The sequence below is a fragment of the Odontomachus brunneus genome, unplaced genomic scaffold (genome assembly GCF_010583005.1).
Source record: "Odontomachus brunneus isolate Ranch 3 - 2012 unplaced genomic scaffold, Obru_v1 Obru_scaffold_005, whole genome shotgun sequence".
Classification (NCBI taxonomy): domain Eukaryota; kingdom Metazoa; phylum Arthropoda; class Insecta; order Hymenoptera; family Formicidae; genus Odontomachus; species Odontomachus brunneus.
In genome coordinates this window covers 3,695,663-3,714,633 of record NW_022639455.1, presented here as the reverse complement: position 1 = coordinate 3,714,633, position 18,971 = coordinate 3,695,663, and the positions used below count along the sequence as shown (strand labels likewise).

At 46.3% G+C, this 18,971-nt stretch overlaps 2 protein-coding genes across 4 annotated transcripts in view; one reads left to right on the top strand and one right to left on the bottom strand.

Moving 5' to 3' along the window:
* LOC116848829 overlaps nucleotides 1-18,971 on the bottom strand; it is a 53,148-nt gene that overhangs the window by 2,182 nt on the left and 31,995 nt on the right. For 2 of the 3 annotated variants that reach the window (XM_032825353.1, XM_032825346.1), the window contains exons 2-8: nucleotides 11,767-12,206; nucleotides 9,950-10,115; nucleotides 9,041-9,181; nucleotides 8,216-8,337; nucleotides 2,228-7,765; nucleotides 1,095-1,491; nucleotides 290-706 (exon numbers count right to left, since the gene is read on the bottom strand). In XM_032825353.1, the coding sequence (XP_032681244.1) occupies nucleotides 290-706; nucleotides 1,095-1,491; nucleotides 2,228-7,765; nucleotides 8,216-8,337; nucleotides 9,041-9,181; nucleotides 9,950-10,115; nucleotides 11,767-12,124 (7,139 nt within the window). In that variant the 5' untranslated portion in view covers nucleotides 12,125-12,206. The remainder of the gene's footprint in view (nucleotides 1-289; nucleotides 707-1,094; nucleotides 1,492-2,227; nucleotides 7,766-8,215; nucleotides 8,338-9,040; nucleotides 9,182-9,949; nucleotides 10,116-11,766; nucleotides 12,207-18,971) is intronic. The other variant, XM_032825358.1, reaches the window with a different exon arrangement.
* Nucleotides 17,479-18,971, top strand: part of LOC116848844 — a 120,848-nt gene continuing 119,355 nt past the window's right edge. The window contains exon 1 of the mRNA XM_032825391.1: nucleotides 17,479-17,496. The gene's annotated coding sequence lies outside the window, so the exon portion shown is untranslated. The remainder of the gene's footprint in view (nucleotides 17,497-18,971) is intronic.

Here is an 18,971-nt window from a genome sequence, read left to right as displayed (position 1 = left end):
GTTAAAATAAATAAATCATTTTCGTTTATCGTTACTTCAGACAGTACAAATCTGTAAAATACATCTTAGGACATCTAAGAGATGTTTAGAACAAGTAAAATTTCTTTTGGACATCTCTAAGACTTCTTTTAGACATTTATGTTGTTTGGGGTGGCTTTCTAGGTGAAATGATTCGGAACAAAATTCACGCGGCTTACTTTTATAAATAAAAATTCGACAGAGAAAGAGAGAGAGAAAGAGTTCTAATTGAATCTATAAGGTTCTTTTTTTCTTAGAATCATTCAATCACCTGTAAATGCAGGAATAGCTAGCCAAAGCATGCATAGGGCCAAGTATACTAGCTGTACAAGCGGCACCGTGTTTTAGCTCCTTTAATAAAGCCACACTGGTCCATTGTCCATCACTGGCCGGTGTTCCACCAGCCAATCTCGCGGTCGGTCCTTCCGCATTATGCAGGCCGCAAGAGAACTCTTGGCACGAAATTCCTACAATTTTGCCCGATACGCAGAATTCTACTCGTTCTAAGTTCGTGACTAGCGGCCTGCGAGGGTGCGGATTCGTCTTCAGTCTTAAGATTTTCTGACTATTGTTCCATATGGACAACTCGGTCGTCTCGGCACCGGCAAATCCCAAAGCTCGACAATAAGAATCGCTGAATTCTTCACTCCATCCGTCCGAACAGACTAGTCGATCTTCGTCGTATTGCCTGTATGCAAATATGCATTTTAATAGGGAAAATGTTATTTATTTTCAAATAATATATTTGATATGTTATGATTGAATCCTAGTTCAATTTTGCGGATTGCTCACCTTCGACTTTTCCAAGCATTTCGAAAATGTCGTTAGTCAGTGATTAAGAGCCGATTGTTCTAACTTCTTGGTAAGCTACCTAACAATTACATCTTGTGCCTGTCTTTGTCCAATTTGATGGAAAAATGAAGATAGACATATGATTTAATTGCCAGGTGGCTTACCAAGAGGTTGGAACAATTAGCCCTAAGTACGTACGTGGATCTGTGCAATTTTTTCACGAGACGAAATTTCTCAATTTATTATTATTATTATTCTACGTGTTAATACACAAACGTATTCACCTTATCTTCAACAGCGATACGCCGTCGGTTAATTCACTCGCTTTGTCGTCTCCGGCATTGGTATCAGTTAGATTTTTCTCGATGATACTGGCAGTCAGACAGCCCCACTCGTCCGAATGGTCCGGACAATTCTCGATTCCGTCGCAGACTTGAGTCAGTGGAACGCATCCGCCGGTTTGGCACTTGAAATGATCCAGAGCACAGTCGCACAGTTTCTCGTCCTCTCCGTTGATACACTCGTTCATTCCGTTGCAGTGCCATGTTTGCGGAATGCACCACTTCTCCGTCGGGCAGAGGTACTCGTTGTTACCGCAACTCACGGCGCAATTGTACTCGTCCTGGTGACCCTCGCAGTCGGGTCGGCCGTCGCATTGCCATAATGCCGGAATGCATCTTCCTGCAAATTTCACACGCACAGTCAAATCTCACTGAATATTATTGTTACACGGAAAGAATATTTTTTATAGCTTTTTTTTTTATATATGATTTCTTCTCAATTTTACCATATTTATACTACAAAAGTGTGGGAACAGATTCTGTGTTGCTGAGGAACGTAACACATTTTACTAAGAATTTTGAAAAAAGTAAATTTTTTGCAATTTTATTTGTTGAAATTAACACTTTATATTTCAATTCATAGAGAAAGAATAAGTTAGTGTATTAAATTTTTCGTTACCTGGGAAGAATAGATGGGATCAGACGGGAAATTTGGTTGTAGAAATAGAAAAATTCCTGTAGGAGATTTCTATTCAGTTAATTGTTTCTAGGAATTCCAACTGGATGTTAAGTAAAGTAAAATCGTTTCACGTTATCGTATTTTCGTCTGATCCTTATTTAGTTCCCTAACAGCACAGATGTCCAGGGGACATCCAGAGTATATCCTGAGGAAATCCTGAGGACATTTCTTCGTCCTCAGGACGTTCTTAGGACGTCCTCAGGAAATTTTATGCTGTCTGGGTTACCTGATACTTTTTACTTTTAATATAAATGGAAATGGAATATATCGGTATGCGTTCCTCAGTTACAAAATTATCCAGCAACTTTTACTATAAAGTTCTCTCCTGATATCGGATAATCGCCGGGAATCAAGCGAATTTTTTATTCGCGAGTCTTGACCTCGATATCTCGCTTACCACTAGGACATTTGAATTCGTCGTGCTGGCACTTCCACAGGTTACAGTCGTGCTCGTCGCTGCCGTCGTCGCAGTCCAGGATCTTGTTGCACACGAGGTGCCTCCTCAGGCACTGTCCGCTGACACACTGGAAGTTACCCGGACAGCCTTCCTCCCGGCAATTCAGCTCGTCCGAGCCGTCGGAGCAGTCCATCTCGGAATCGCATTTGGCCGACAATGCGACGCAGTACGCACCGTCCCGGGATGTGCCGTTAACGCATTGGAATTGACCCGCGGTGCACTTGGAGTATAGCACATCGGGCAGGTGCGAGGTAGGTGTCGCAGCATTGCCAACGAGGCTCGTGTTCCCCGCGTCCGACTGCGCGATTCGCATGTTGGGCGAGTCTTTCGCAATGCGATCCACTTCTGCTCCCGCGCCACTCGGCGATTGATCCGAGGAAAAGGCGACAGGTTGTCCGGCGGTTTCATTCACTTTCGCGTCGGCGACGGTCCGAGGTTGGTCGGTTTCTGGGTCGCCCGTCGCGCGACCTTCACCTGCCGTCTCGCTTTTCGCAATCACGCTTTCCGTTCCGAAAGCGCCTATTGCGATCGCCGGTCGATGGTAGGTGTAATTCCGCATGACTATGTAGGGCTCCGTGACTGGCACCGGCTCGATTATCTCCTCCGACACGGGTATGAAGCTGGGATAATTCTTGGGTTTCATCTCCGCAGGCGCCTTTTTGCTTTCGTAAACCGCCTCCGGACTTATCGGCAAGATATTGCCTTCCTTGTCGGCCACGATATACCTGGGCACGCTTGGATCCAAGTCGGAGCTTACCGCGCTGTCGCTCAACTCCTCGTAGGAGCTGATAGTCACCTTCGGCGATTCCGTTTGGGAGAGAGTCGTTGGGTCGGGGTTCTCCGTCAACACGTTCTCCTCCTCGGACTCCTCCAAGCTCAGGTCCTTCTCTTTTTTGTATTTATACTTGTCGAAGCCCTTCTTGTCGACCGACTTTTTTTTGTTCTCGTGATTTCGTTCCAACGGTATCACTCTGAGATCCTCTTCAGATAGCTCTTCTGAAACCAGCTGAATCGGCCTCGACGTCGTCGTCATGTACAGCGTTCTATAGTCGAATTCTATCATAGGCTGCGTGTCGTCCAACATTTCCGTTACCGGTCGGACGTCCTCTGTGGTGGTGACGTCGTTGGACATTAGTGTGGTTCGCTCTACGCCGCCACTCGTAGGACTCTTTTCTGTGGACATCGCCATAGTGGTCTCCATCCTTACGCTCTCCGTCGAGTTCTCGAACGTTGTCTTGTTTCGCTCATCTTCATCCTGTTCCATTTTTCGGCCGGTCTCCACGCTCACGTTATTCTCATACATCTTCGTAGCCGCCATGTTCTTCTCCGAGGACGTCTCCGATGACGTGTTTACGTTGGTATCCATCTCGACGCTGTGGGTCACAGCATTTTCCTTCTCGTCAATTTCCCGCCCTTTCTCCGTCGTTTCGTCTTTAACGACCTCCGTTGATACTTCTGCTTTGTCAGTCTTTGTTTCCTTCTCTTCGCTTGACCGCGCCGTCGTTGTCGTTAACATGTCGCTTTCCGTTGTTTGCAGCTCCTCGGGCAAAATTGGGATTTGAGCTGTTGTCTTGGTTTCCACTGTCGATTGGGTTGTTGTAATCTGCGCCGTTGTAATAGTGTCTTTCTCATCAGACTGAGAAACGTTCGGCGACTCCGTGTCACTTTCCTCCGGCTTGTTAACGTCAATCATAGTGGTGGTTTCAACTTTGTCAGTCGCTACTGTCGTCGATATATCTTGCTGGATCTCCATCGGTAACACGGGTTCTTGCGTGGTCAGCTTGGCGTCTTCCGCTTGTCTGTCCGAGAGACTTTCCATCGTAGTCGTTGGACTTGTTTCAGGAGATGTCTCCTCGTTCGTCTCGTTCTTTTCCTTTGCGGTGCTATCGAATGTGCTCGTTTTGTCAGGTACCTCTAGCCGGCCGACGTCATTTAAGACAGCTTTTTTGGGTTGCTCTGCGATTTTAACCGGGATATTCTTGCCATCGCCGTCATGTCGATATCCCTTGGACAAGCTTTCATCCGTAATGTCGTTGTACTGATCCTCCACGGCATTCTCTTCCAGCTTCTCCGAGCTGATCGTGCCACTTCGCACTACGGAACCTGCGACTGTTTCCTGGGCTTTTTCGGCGGAAGGAGTCGCTTCATCCGATGACGTAATCGCGTGATCCGCCGATTGCACCTTGCTCTGAGAAATCTCGTTCACTGGTCTACTCTCCGTCGTCAGCGGTATCACTTTTAGGGTCTCGTTATTCTCCACAGATGAACTCTTATCGCTCGATTCTGCGAAACCGTCTTGAGTCTTCGACTCTGTGTCGTTGACGACTTCACCGACGTCTAAGTCGTTCTTGGTGGTATCCTTAGCGCCATTGCTCGAGTCATCCACGTCGTTCGCCTTCGGGCTCTCTTCAGTATTTTTCGCGAGATCTGCCTTCTTCTTGTCGCTCGCCGAGTGCGAGTTCACGTCGTTCAACAAGTCTTTGGTTTCGGTTTCGTTCATTCCACGCCACGCATCTCCCGCGTCCTCAGAGTGCATCAATGGCCGATGCGTTATAACGTCGTCGATAGAAGTCTCGAAAGGATTAGGAACATTCTGCTCGTCCTTGTCCAGCCGTGGCGCTTTCTTCGCGTTTTCCTTCTCCTTGTGAACGTCCGGCAAGAACGGCGACATGTCGTCCACATGTCGATCGTCGCCCATATCGGATTTCCCGGCGAAGTGATCCACCGAGTTCTCCGGGAAGATCGCTGGGTGAAGAGGGTGGCTCGTTGAGTGCTCTTGAGCGTCCTCAGGGCGGACTGTGTGGTCACTGTTATTCGTGTAAACGACATTCTCGTCGACACGCGCTGTGGACGATTCGATTGAACTCGGGTTTTCAGCGGGCTTCTTCGTGTCGAGATTCTCATTGACTGCTATCTTATTGTTGTCTTCTGTTGTCGAATTTTCCGATGTATTCGCGGTTTTTACGCTTTGCTCGGGAATGAGTTGCGGAATTATCGCGTGAGAAATGGTCGTAGGTTGATCGGATAGCGGTATCATCATGATATGCTCGTCGTCCGCGGATTTCACGATAGGTTCCACCAACGGCTCCACGTTGTGAGCGAAGTTTTTCGGCACTTTAGGAAAGACCGTCGTTGGCATATGCTCGATGACGTTCTTCTCGTTCGAATCTTGCGCGTCAGATTCGGGCTGCAAAACAGGTTGGAGCACGTGTCCCGACTGAATCGACGTATCGGCTGAAGTAGTCTCTGGTATCATAGTCGTTTCGTACATCTTTCCACCGTTGTACGATTCTGGGCTTCTATTACTCACACCATTAATTTCTATTGTATGGAAATATTTGTCACTGAGCGTTGACTTAATAACTGATTCCGTTTTGTCTTCTGTTGGCATCATCGGTGTGGTAATTGACGCGGTGGTTGAATCAATCTGCTCAGAAACATGTGAGGTAGTGCTTGACTGCTCAATCATTAAATTATTCTCAGTAGTCGAGGATCTTTCATTTTGAACATTATTTACACTTGTATCAATATTTGTTTCCGTATTAGAATCTATTTGTTCATCTTCTTGAAGGCCAGAGCTGTGTGTTTGTTCTCCATTTATAGATTTTTCGCTATCTTCAAATTTAGTCATATAATTTCCATTGTTACCTTCATAATTCGAGGTAGTAAAACTCATCTCAGTGGTTGTAATTTCGTTGTCCTTATTATAAGATTCTACTGTCGTCGATTCGTATTCGTTCTTAGGTTTTAAAGGTATCACATGTAATGGTATATCACTTACTTGATTTTTATTAGGTACGTCAGTTGAGCCGTTTGCATCATTTAAAATTGATATTTGTGTAGGTGGTTCAGTATACATATCATCGCGGGACATTGATTTATCAGTGGAATCTGGCTGATTGGAGTTTTCAACGTCTGATTCTAAATGGGATTGTATTGTTGTCATATGAGGCGATTCTGTTGTCATCTTTACGTCATTATTTGCAATGTCGTCTTCAACGGAGGTTGTTGCCGGTTCTGTGGCAGACAACGGTTCCACAGCAGATTGTTTATCAATGCCAGATTCTATTTCAACGGTAGATTCGATTTCTGGAGTAGTTTCTGATTCGGAAACTATGGTGGGTTCTGGTGCGCTAGTCGGTTCGGATTCTGTAGCAAACTCCAGTTCAGAAACTGACTTTGGTTCAGTTGTAGGTTCTGGCTCGACAGATGGCTCTGGTTCAGCAGCAGGTTCTGGCTCTGCAGCTGGTTCTGGCTCAGCAGAAGGCTCTGGTTCAGCAGCAGGTTCTGGCTCTGCAGCTGGTTCTGGCTCAGCAGAAGGCTCTGGTTCAGCGGAGGGCTCTGGTTCAGCGGAGGGCTCTGGTTCAGCGGAGGGCTCTGGTTCAGCGGAGGGCTCTGGTTCAGCAGAAGGCTCTGGTTCAGCAGAGGGCTCTGGTTCAGCTGAAGGCTCTAGTTCAGCGGAGGGCTCTGGTTCAGCGGAGGATTCTGGTTCAACTATAGGCACGAACGACTGTGCTGTTGGCTCTGCGGTAGGCGATACTTTGACAGGAGTCTCCGCTTCAGAGCTTGTTTCTATTGAATGATGCACATGCTCATGATGCCAGTGAGGATCATCATTCTCGAAAATGTGATCCGTCACCGATGCGGGCTCCGATGTAGACGTATCTGTTCCAGCCAATCCTGTCTTGAATTCTGTATTTTCCCAATTATCAGGATATCTTGGTTCAAAGTGTTCCGTGCCGGGGCCTCTGCTTCTACCTTGAACGAAATCGTTCGTTGATTCTGTGCTTGATGTTGGTATTATGTCTTCCATTTCGACGTTACTCAAATCATTATCGTCCACGCATGTCTTGCCGTCTTGACCTAGCATCTTCCCAGCGCCACAGGTGCACGTGAATGTACCAGTAGTGTAATCGAATTTGCAACTTTCGGCGCACCCGACGTTGCCGCTTTCACATTGATCAATAAGCTTTCCCACTTGAAGCCTGCTCAAATGATACTGTCCGATCATGTTGCCATTTTGCCGCAAAGCTTCTTCAATATTTTCTTGAGTCTTCTGAGGAGTGGACAAAGTCGGGTGACTTATTCTGAACTTTACTTCGCCTTGTTCGTTGATATCGTACACTTTGACCACGGACGCGCTGCTGTCCGTCGGCTGCAGCATGCTCTTCAGATGCTGCTCTATCTCACCGCTCACTTGTCTGTACACCCGCGACTTGCTATCGCTCAAGTCCTCGCTCCACTTGAAGTCGATGAGTTGCATAATTCCATCCAAAGCGTTGGGGACAGTTTGGTATTCCATTTCATCTGTCGTCGGCCACGGCGGAAAACTTGAGGTTAAAGGCGGTGGACTCGACGGTGGATTCTTCACGAATTCTTGCCTGCCCGCTGTCTTCACGTCATTGGGATGATGAATGTCGCTTTCCTGTGGCACGGTCTCCAAGGGTTCCGTAGCCTCTTGCGTTAGAATTACGCCAGCTGAAATGAAGATATTGGTATTCCCTAAATTTCTTAGAATGAAATTTTACTCAAAAAGCAAAAAAGAGTAACCACGGAATCTCTCGAATTCGAGTAAATTCTCCATTCTAAAATGTCGAGTGAATATTTCCACTCAAGATTGAAAAATGAATCCGATACCGTTATAGAAACATATTCACTTTAATCGAGTGAAATATTCACTCGTATGGAGTTAGAATTAATTCGAAACTCGAGTGAAACATTTACTCATACGATTCCGAGTGTTTTCATTATCGAGTGAAGATACTACCATTTTTCATTCATTTCGAGTGAGTTTTAAAAGAGTTAGACAAGAATTTTCCCTCGATATATTTTGACAATTACTTATCACGTTTCCCACCGTCGCACATCCTCGATATTTTTCTGTGAGAATAAAGTTTGTATAACGAAAAGAGCGAGAGGATATCTTACTTGCGGCTAAAATGGCGATGATCACGGCAATCAGTAGGACCAGCAATCCGCATCCCCAGGCCATTCTTCTCCAGTACGAGTTCCGGGACCTCTTATCTTTCGTGACGTAAAGTTTTTCACCTCTGCAACACAATTTCGACCATCACATTAGAGATGGCGCGAGCCATTAGCGCGCGCTTTAACGTCTCCCTCGTCCTAAACCCAAGAAGCATACTTTGTACAGCGTTGCGCGTGTAACGACCTGTTGCGCGTCTAGCGACCTCCGTCAGTGACCAGCCAACGGGATTAAAAGCTTCCCTTGTACGTGGCACCCCGGTGTCTAAACCACCTTTCCAACGAGCGCCTGATCTCTCGAATCGTGTGCTGTGTGGGACGTGCGGGGTTTACTCGCGCGCTTTTTCACTCAAGAAGCTTCTCTCTCTCTCTCTCTCTCTCTCTCTCTCTTTCTCTCTCTCTCGGGACGCGATGACGAGAAGACGACGACTCACGCGACTCGCTTCTGACCTTCGGTAGTGCCCGATCGCGACTAATAGTCGCTTGCCGCGGTCGACCCTTCGGTTACAATCGTCAGCGATTCGCCTGCGTTCGCTAGCTATTGTCTCGACTAACTGTCCCGTCCGGAAGTTGACTTGGCATCTGAGACGTCTCGAAAACGAGGCGTCGGGACGTGTGACGGTCTTTCACGGAGGAACGTGTCATCCGAGCTTGGACGGAGAGGAGCGGTAGCGTAAGCGTGTTAGTGCTTGACCGTGTAAGACACCTAAATATACTCCACAGACAGTCCCCAACTTTTTATCCGCATCCTCGAAAGCATCCTTCAAGTACCTGAGGGCTGTCAGCCAGTGGGAATAGTCGACCAGTCCGGCGGCAGGGTCTCTCAGGCTGAGTCCCTCGCGGCCGACGCCGGGACCCAAATCAAAACGCACTCCAGCTACGGTCGTTTCAACCTCGGCCTCGGGTCCCCTGCTAGGTATCGTGGCAACAGAAAACACCGTTTTCTCTCTCTTTCTCTCTATTTACCGATGTAGGCAAAACGGGGGCTTTTCGGTACAGCAACGGCCCGAGCTCTGTGCTGTGCTCTGCTTGCGCTGTGCTGCGCTGCGCTGTGCTATCCGCTGCAGCTAAAAACGGCGCCGGAGGCATCTGTCGCGCCTCTGATAATTCTCGGGAAGGAACACGCGCGCGCGTGAAAATACGTCTCTCTCCAGGAAACATATCTCTACTCTAATCTACTCCTTTCACGTATCTCGAATGATACAGCTCGTCGTCTATACATATTTCACGCATGTCGCGCGATTATGTTATATCGGCTGCCGGATATCGGGATTACTTCGCGCTATTCGTAGAGTCTACTTAGTCTAGCTTTAGTGTCTTCTACTTTGTACAGCGAGATCTCGACGTTACGTTTCTCGTCTACGAGAATAGCTCTCACGATCGGAGATATATTTCATAACAGTGACGGAGAATCTCGTCTAGGATCAGTCGCGACGGTGTTCATTAATTCGCGTACACGCGGAGAATCGTGAGTCGCGCTTGTTCCTGCTCCTCTCACTCTTTTCCTCGTCGTTGCCGTGTTTTCTGTTTCGAAATTTCGGAAAAGGATTCACGCACGCCGGGCTGGTGGAACGGTACACGCGTAAAACAGTTAATGAGAGTTAAGAGACAGAGCCAGGAGGAAAAAAAAAGAAGTGCGTAAGCGCAGAGACTCGTTCGCTTCGACGAACGACTCGTTACCTGATGTACTTTCGATGCTCGTTAACCGGCACGAAGTACTCCTCGTAAGGATCAGCTGGTACCTCGCAGGCTTCCTGACCTTTCGTCTGGATATTGCTGCCCGTGAATGGCCTCATCGAGACTAGTTCCAGGTTTACGGCCTCGATCTGCTCCTTCTTCCCAGATTCTATGGAAAACGGGAAACTGTTTAGCGTCAGATTGTATATATCCGTGTATATAAAGTGCAACCGGTTTTCGTTTTCCGGTCGCACACGAAACCAGCGGAGAAACCGCATTCCGCGAAATAGTAATGAGGCTAAAATAGGGCCGAGCTTCCTGCTTTTAGCACGAGATTGTGTGGAAAACGACACGCAATTGCGCGAGATACGCGCGTTAATGGGAAAACGATCGAAGGCGCGGATAACGAGTAATCGATGAGAAAGAATGCGCGGTAGAAGTGCCAATGCCTAGGCACTAGTAACACTGGTACCTAACTATGAATATTCTAATTGTTTTAGTTTATAAGTACGAATAAACTTTCAACGCAGAATACATACGAAGAAATATAGTTTCTTTTTCATATAAATTCTTTTCAGTTTTATCATGTTTTTAGCAATTCAGAGATAGACTGTCAGTAAGGTGTTAAGAGAAGCATAGTAAATTTATACTATATTGTAAATTTATTCTATGTTGAAAGTTTAAATACTCGTGTTTAAAGACCAAGACAATAAAATTGATCACATTTAAGACACGTTACTTTTCGGTATTAATATCGAACGATATTAGTACCGAACGATTAGTATCGAACGATACGCGTGGGAGATTGAGTGTCGAGACGGAAAAACGATATCGCGTCGACATCAGATATATCAGAGGTCACGGTGCGTGTCAAAAGATTCACTGTACCGCGGGCGATACTTCCTGGGGTTTCACCGGCCACAAACGACTTTTTCCCGACAAACCGGTAGTAACGCGATGGTAATTAACGATCGAAAGTGCAGTCTGCTCGAGTCATATCCTACGGGGAGAGAAAGGAGGGGTGGAAACGAAAGCCAGCGAGCTCTTCCGAGACAATTTCTCGCAGAATCTTTCCTCGTCTGACCATGTTGTGATATCAGCAACTGTATAACTGATTAGTAGACAGTTCTCATTATCATAAAATCGCGAGAGGCTTTCCCCGTCCGCAATATTCAAGTTCGTAGATACACGGACAAAACAATCCCGTTAGTGTGACTGAATTTTCTGTTAATCTCAGAAAACTAAGTTGTAGGAACAGAGAGATTTCACACGAAAAAAAAACATATATGATGCACTTAACCGAAAATATTTAGTTGCGAGCAGCACACAGAGTTGCATTACTCTAATTATCTTTGTGCAATGGTGATATGTATGGTTGATGTGACTCAATTACATTGGTATATCAAATATATCAATGTAATTGCGTCTGATCTAGTTGTTGCATCAAGAAATCGGTTGACATTTACCATGGATACACTCTGATTGCAGCGATCAGATATCGTCAGATGCTGCAACTCAGCAATTGTTCTGTAGTTGCAGGTACCACACAATTAGTTGTTTCACATTTTATTACTGAATCTATTCGGCACAACTAGATTTCTGTGTGTGGGCCAATCATTCTTTCCGTGTACCCATCCAATTGCTCTCGATCAAGAATGTTCAGACGAAGCTTTTTGGTCACAATAATAGAGGTATTATTTCTCGTCGGCGAGTTTTTCGTCTGATCCCCATTCAGTGACACGAACTGAAATTTCTTTTACCACTCTCACTCGCAACTTCTCGGCATCGGCAAGTGCGACTCCACGTGCGTTTGAACTCACCGTTGACCTGCACGCTCGTGGCGCTGTTGTTGAGGAAGCTGGCGTCGTTGTTGTTGCCGTTTCCATGGACGCCGTTGAGCTTCGGGTCCGGCGAGCTTTTCTCCGTGTTATCGGCCGGCAGTTCGATCCTCGTTTCCGTCTTGTAGCACGGCTCCGAGCTCGGCTTGACCGGCTCCACGTAGTGCTGCGAGACGTAGGATCGCTGGTGGCCGTTCTCCGTCGGCGCATTGTCCGTCGACGAGGAGGTCTTGTGATCCTGGTCCAAGGTCACTTGCTGTTGGCCGCCGTTCTCCAACTTGGCGTCGCACTCATTCTCGCCGGCGAACGCCGGGTTCTCCGTGCCACCGGCACCCGACATCTCTCGTTCGCGTCGCCCAAAGCTACTGAGCCCTCACCTGCTGATAACGCCCGCCCGGTATCGTCTGTCATGCGTCTCGCTTCTGTAACCAAATTGCCAGGATCATGTAGCGCGGTAGTGAATTTCGCTCTAGTGTTTCTACAAGTTCTACAAGTTCTACAAGTAGGTTACGCTGGACTTTGCGTGCAATATGCGCGTTCGTTATTGCGCTTAAACTGAAAATCGCTCACTATAGTCCGTGCTATAATATTTGGTAATTTTACTTATAAAATTATATAACATATTTTAAATGTGCTAAAGCTTCTGGGCAAATCGAGATTAAACAGCAGTTACCTAAACGTTGATAAAACGACAACCGTGTCGTGTTTTTAACGCGATTTGGTTTTACAAATCGCTACAAATCGTCGGTGTTTATTCACCGAAAGCAAGAAACGAAAGAATATGATAAATTCTTACGTAGCTGTTTTACTAATTTTCTTCGGTATTTGACCTAAATCAGTATAGAAAGTTACCGTGAATCCCAATTCGTGGCTGGCCTCGCTTATCAAAATTTATTCAGGAGATTCTATATAGCTTCCTCGGAGGCCGCGGATGTTATTCAGACCACGAAATGGGCCGAGGAGACTTGTTTAAACAGTTTTACTCAGATCTATCGTAGGACTTTGGTTGTTGAACGTCGCGAAGCGACGCATCGCCACTAAACGTGGATCATCCTCGCCAATGACGTCAGCGGTAAGGCAGACTTGTATTTTTTCGCACAGAGCGAGCGAGGGAGACGTGAGAATCGTGAGAGAGAGAGGGAGAGGGAGAGGAAGAGAGAGAGAGAGAGAGAGAGAGAGAGAGAAAGAGAGGTCCCGCCGTCCTGCGCATCCTACTGATATCCTCGCGGAACGATTTATCGAACCTGTTTGCCGAATGCAAAAATCAATTTTCCTCTTAACGGTGACTACATCGTGGCGCGGGTCAAAAAAACGAAAGGGTAAAAGATGTTTGCGGTGCGGTCGTATCGGCCGATCGGATTGTCCGTCTGAGACGTCAAGAGTGAATCAGCAGCGGGTCGAATTAGAGGCTCGAGAATCGCGATGAGGTATTTCGTGAGAAACATCATCTCCTCGCTGCCGGCGAAGACGACTATTCACCGCACGCTTGTCTCTTCTTTCCTCCTCGTCCGTCCTCGGTTCGCGTTTCCTGCGAACCTCCCACCATCCTCGCGGCAACAGCCTATTTGGCTTATTTTTTCGACTTTGAACGTTGCATCGAGCCAATAAACTTGGGGTCCGACGCGAGGAGAAAAGGAACAACGGGATTTAACCCCTTCTAACCACTGCGGACCGACGATGTGGAAAACATATACGACTCGAGGCACCCACTTCAGCCGAAATTCATCTCCTCGAACATTCAGGAAACGCCTTGATGAGCTTTTAATACGCTCACCATCAACCTGACTAGAAATTTATCCCATAGTTCTGGTCAGATTGGTTCTAATCAGTTTAGTCTGTGTGTGAGATGATGTCATCGGATCAATAGGATCGTAATTGTCGATAGTTCTTATTACTGATAAGTCACACTGCGTTATGTGACTTATAATACCGATAATATCATTTTATAGAAAACAGGTAATTACTTGAAATCAGTCTGATCAGGTCCATAGGATAAATTTCTAGTTCTAGATCTCATTTCGCGGGGTGCTTGGGGTTCGCAAAATCTCTTCTACTCATTATGGCGAATAGCATTGTTACGTATGTAGTCACGTGTAGTAATGCGACAGGATCGACGTAAATCGCGTTGTTATATAACGAGCGAATGTAATTTGTTTACATAAAATAGACATAAAATTACGTTGAGAATAAGAACTCGCTAAGAACGCAGAGCGAGTCGATCTTTTTTGCGCCCAGAAGAATCTTAACTGCTTCCACATTCTTCGTCTATTCGCCTATTCTAAACGATCGATTTAATCGCCATTAATTGGACGACGAGAATGATAACTCAGCTGTCGTATTATTCATTAGATTTCGCGGAGACGCGATTCACGTGGAATTCGTAGAATATATAATCGCGATCGGTTGAATTAATTTCCCTCGCACACGAGAGCAACCCAAGTCGCTAGGATCTGTCGTAGAGCCTCTCACAACCGAGTCTGAGACTAATCTCACTTGAGAGGCACGAATTTCTTGCCATATGGGTTTAATCTTATCTCACGCTCTTCCGTGGACGCAGCTCGAGAGGAAGGCAACGCGCGGCGGAGAGTCGGTCTGAAAATATCCAACTAGTGATACTTGACTGTTGGGCTACGCGGCGACTTTCAAGACACCCTGTAGGCACGCTCGGACGGGCGAGTGTGTTCGCGTGTGTACATATAAACGTCGGAGGCATATACTGCACCGAAAGTGGTTGACCCTGAGAGAGCCCGGCACAAAGGACTGATTCACCCCGGGGCCAATGCGAAGTCCCGGCGAGGAAGGAGCTCGGCGTTCACCCGGGTCGATTTTGTACGATCCTTTCTTCGGGCCTGTCTACAAGTGACATAATCCGCGGGGACAGTGGCACATTAATGTTTTCAGCCTTAGAGAAATCGCATCGGATCGAATCCTCCCGCGCTCGCTTTTAATATGGCGCGCTCAGAGAGTTCTCTCTAATCGAACGGACGAGGCGAATGCCGCGAAATACTCAGGCGCGACCGCCGCGAAACTTGCACTTTCATTTATTCTACACATGCATATCATAACGTATATTTCTCCAATCGCTTTCCTGTACTTATTAACGAAGAATTAGTGTGTTAACGGAAGTTATATAAGGGGAATCTTCTCTCTATCATGATACATCAGCAGCCTCTGCCGCGTTGAGATTCGCGGTGAGATGAGCTGGCGAGAAATCACACGCGAAAACACGCCGATGCACTCGGCGCAATAATGATACGCTCGATATCTCCCAGAGTCAACCGTCACCATCATCATTTGCTCTTATCATCGGTGCATATTCCGAGCGTACAATTATCTCGGGAAATGAGCGGTTGATAAGTGAAACTCTCGCTCTGTCACTTTGCTTTGGCAGCGCGTAGCCTCGACTAACGACTAACATATTTTGTCACGCTATCTTTTCGTCTGCACACTGAGACGTCACCCGTGTTCACCGCGGGAGAATTCGACGTATCTTGCACATTTCAGCAGTGAAAGTGCCTTACGTTCGCGAAAAAAGATCGTAACGTTGCTGAAGTGTCGCTCGATTTCTCCGGTTTGCATTCACGAGAGGACCAGCGATCGCGGCAAGAAGCTGCGACACGAAAGGGCGTGCAAACTCGACACATACCGAAAGCCACCTACGGATCTCTGCGCGATATTAAACGTCTCGCGTGTAATCGCTTCGTTCCGAGATTCTCGGCTCAAGTATACCGTTGAATGTGCACTCGAGAGACGGCGATTTAATCTTACACTCTCTTCAAGTGAATCCGGTAAAATTGCTTCTCATTGAATTCAGCGAAAGGAGTATTTCACTGACGAAATCAATGAATATTCACCGATTTTCTATGAAAACATTCTACTATTTTCTGTCTTATGCTCTATGCGGTTTGCGTGTGATGACACTGTCAATGTTTGCACTAATAAAAAGTAGAAAGCAGTATACTGCGAGAAAAAATAGTTGATCTCACGAAAAATTATAAAAGTTAAAAGTTTTCGGCGCCAACTATTTCTTCTCGTTATTCCAACAAGAAGGTAGCAATATATGTGTAAGGTTATTATCACTAACATATTAAAGTATACATAACATTTAAAACTAAATTACAAAATTACTTCTTCTGATTATAATTCTTTCACTATACGATTATGGTCAGAAGTATCAAACACTTTTCTCCTCAGGGTAGCTAAACTGATTTTTTCGGCGAGATCTTATTGATTGAATCACCAGGTACGAGTATAGCACTATATTGAAGAATACACTACTTGTATTTTCGAGGATAATTTAAATTGATACCTGTAAACATTATACGCCACATACACAGTGTCCTATGTGACTTAATCGTGCGTCGTCTAGAGAGGATCATAGATAGAAGATCTCTCGAAATAGAGCTCGTTAGGCAGCCTATTCGCTCCGTAAGAGTCTGCTTTGTGCGCGTAAAAGCGATGCTCTTCGGCCGCGGAGGTAAGAATCTCGGCACGCCGTGAAATTCAGCGTGACGTGCTAGAATTAATCCGCTTGAAAGGCGTGCATCCGCGAGGCGACCTGATCGCGCGGGGCCCTCGATAGACATCTACGTTTATCGTGGCGAGGAAATCGCCAAGAACGAATTCGTATCGCTGCCGGGATATCGTCGCGCCGCGAGAAAGGACGAACGAGTCCCCGCGGCGTGAAGCACACGATTATCCTCGAGCCAGAAAAGGCTTCCCATCGCTCGTCGTTAAAGGACATTCTCCAGCGACATCGCGCCTGTGATTTACGAGACTCGCCTGTTGATACCACAGAGTCTCGCTCTACCGAGCCCGAAGACTTTCACCTTGATCGCAATCGCGCGACGAGACCTTGCGTAATTCTTCAGCATTATCTATGCGCAGCCGCGATTCGGTCAAAATCAGCCAGATATTATTCGAATCTGACACGTAATCGCGAAACACGACCGAATATCCTGCTCGAATATCGTATGTTTAATTGCACAAGGATAAAGATTTCCCTGTTTGAATCGCATGGACATATATATAAGGTGAAACGTCCAATTGTTGACTCCCTTATACATAGTCTTCGACATTCTAGAAATATCTGTCTTTTCGAGCGATTATTTGCAGTTTTAATTGTGAAGTACTTCTGGAATCATATAGTGCAAGAAATTGAACGTTGGTCGCAAGAAACCAGGTTTTTCTCTTGAGTATTAATGGCCAAGGGAATGACAAAAATTGGGTGTTGTGCGTTCAACAAGTGTTATCAACGACTCTGGACACATTTATGTGCGTCTGATGTATTTCTCCGGCTTATACATTCGACGCAAGCAACAGTTATCAACTGTCGTAAATGGGCAAGTGTTGAAATATGTAAAGGAGCATGAATATAAGCATGTTCATACCCTTTTACATATTTAGCAATGGTGATACATAAAATTCCTTTGATCTCGAGTCACTGCTTTCCATTTGTCAAGAAGTTATTTCTTTCTCATGCATTGACATACAGAAGCTCAAAGTGTTCCGTCTTCAGCGATCATTTAGCTCTGAAGTGCTCAGTACTTAAAAGGTTAAAGCATAGTTTTAGTCGAAAGTGGTAGTTGAGAAATACTGCAGTCTCTACATTTACTTTTTTTCTTCTGTTTGTAAAGCTCTCCTGCACTGCAGCGATGCATCGCGCTAGCTGAGGCAACTTCCGAACCGTTTGAATGCGTTACATTCCCCAAGGTAAGCATTGCATTAACATTATTAACGGACAAAGGGATTACGGTAGAAAATAACCGTAGAAATCACGTGGGAGGGCAGCGCCACGCAGGAAGGTATCCACCTTTTCCTGCGTCCGTTTTCGAAGCATCCGCGCTACTCAGCGTTGCGTTTCGCATCGCGACTTGGCTCTGCCTACTCTCAGGACTGATTTTGCCAACGTCTTGCTAAGTTAACTAACAATTAAACCATATGTCTGTGTTCGTTTAATTTGGAGGAAGACAGACGTATGATTTAATCGTTAATTAGCTTACCAAGAAACTGGAAGACCCTCAGTCTTTTAATTATGTGCTCACGTTGCACTCCCGTTTACATCCGGTCTCGAGTGACGCTGAGTCGTTAGAAGTTTGCATCCGGTTTCGAGTGATGCTGAGTCGTTAGAAGTTTGCATTGATACGGTAGCTAATCAAGATTCTTTGATAAATGACCCGCTTGCAAAGGTCGTTTACGCCGGGCCATGATTATTATTGCGACTTGCGACTGAGCCGATCGAGAGATCGTGCGTAGTTAATGCCACGCGCACGCGAGACCAGTTCTGCTTGTTTTCCCCATACTTCGTTGCCCGTTGGACCTTCGGAAATGGTTGAATGTTACCGATGTCCTTAGGCTAGCGAGACAGTCTTATATGCTCGAAACGGATTTCGCTCGCGCTTCATCTCGTAATATTCAATCAGTCTGATGTAGAGAAATTAGATATCTCTATTAGAAAATTGAGCCAACGTCAACATGTGAAATCGCAACCTTATCTTTGTAACAATATTTCACTTATGGTAATATTATAATATAATATATGATAATAGTATGATATGGTATGATATAATATCGTATATGATAAAAATATTGTAATAAAAATTGCAATATCGGAGCACATGGTTCGAATTTGATGAAATCGTCCGGAAACATGCCTGCGATCGAGAAGCGAGGGGGTTAACGTTGCCGAGCTTACGTAAAATCCGGCATTCGCGGCGCGGGGTGAAAGTGACGCGTCTTTTATCGCTGAGAAGCAGGAGGAAGGCATTGAGCATCTCGGTGCATCGCGTCGCCGATTACTCGCGGATGTCAGCAGGTGTAAGAATCCCGAACGTGTTATTACGCTTATCGGTCGAGCGCCGAACTAAGACGAGCGCGCCGACGAGCGGCTGGTTACAGGCCATTGTATGCCTAATTACAAGTGTAACCGGTCAATTTCACGCTGCGCGCGGATGACGGTGGCCGCTCCATTGTGCCGAAGTCTTTTAACAAGACTGTCCGTTCCCCTCTCCCCCCCCCCAACCCTGGTGCTCCGCGAATATCCGAACAGGACCGTCGAATTGGAAAAGTGTGCCGGTCGACCAACCGACAGACGCATCGATCACGCTCGCTTTAGAAGACGCGAGGCCGCCATTCTCCCCGTGCGCGCGATAGTGCGCGTGTGTTCGCGGATGCGCGCATTGTGCAAC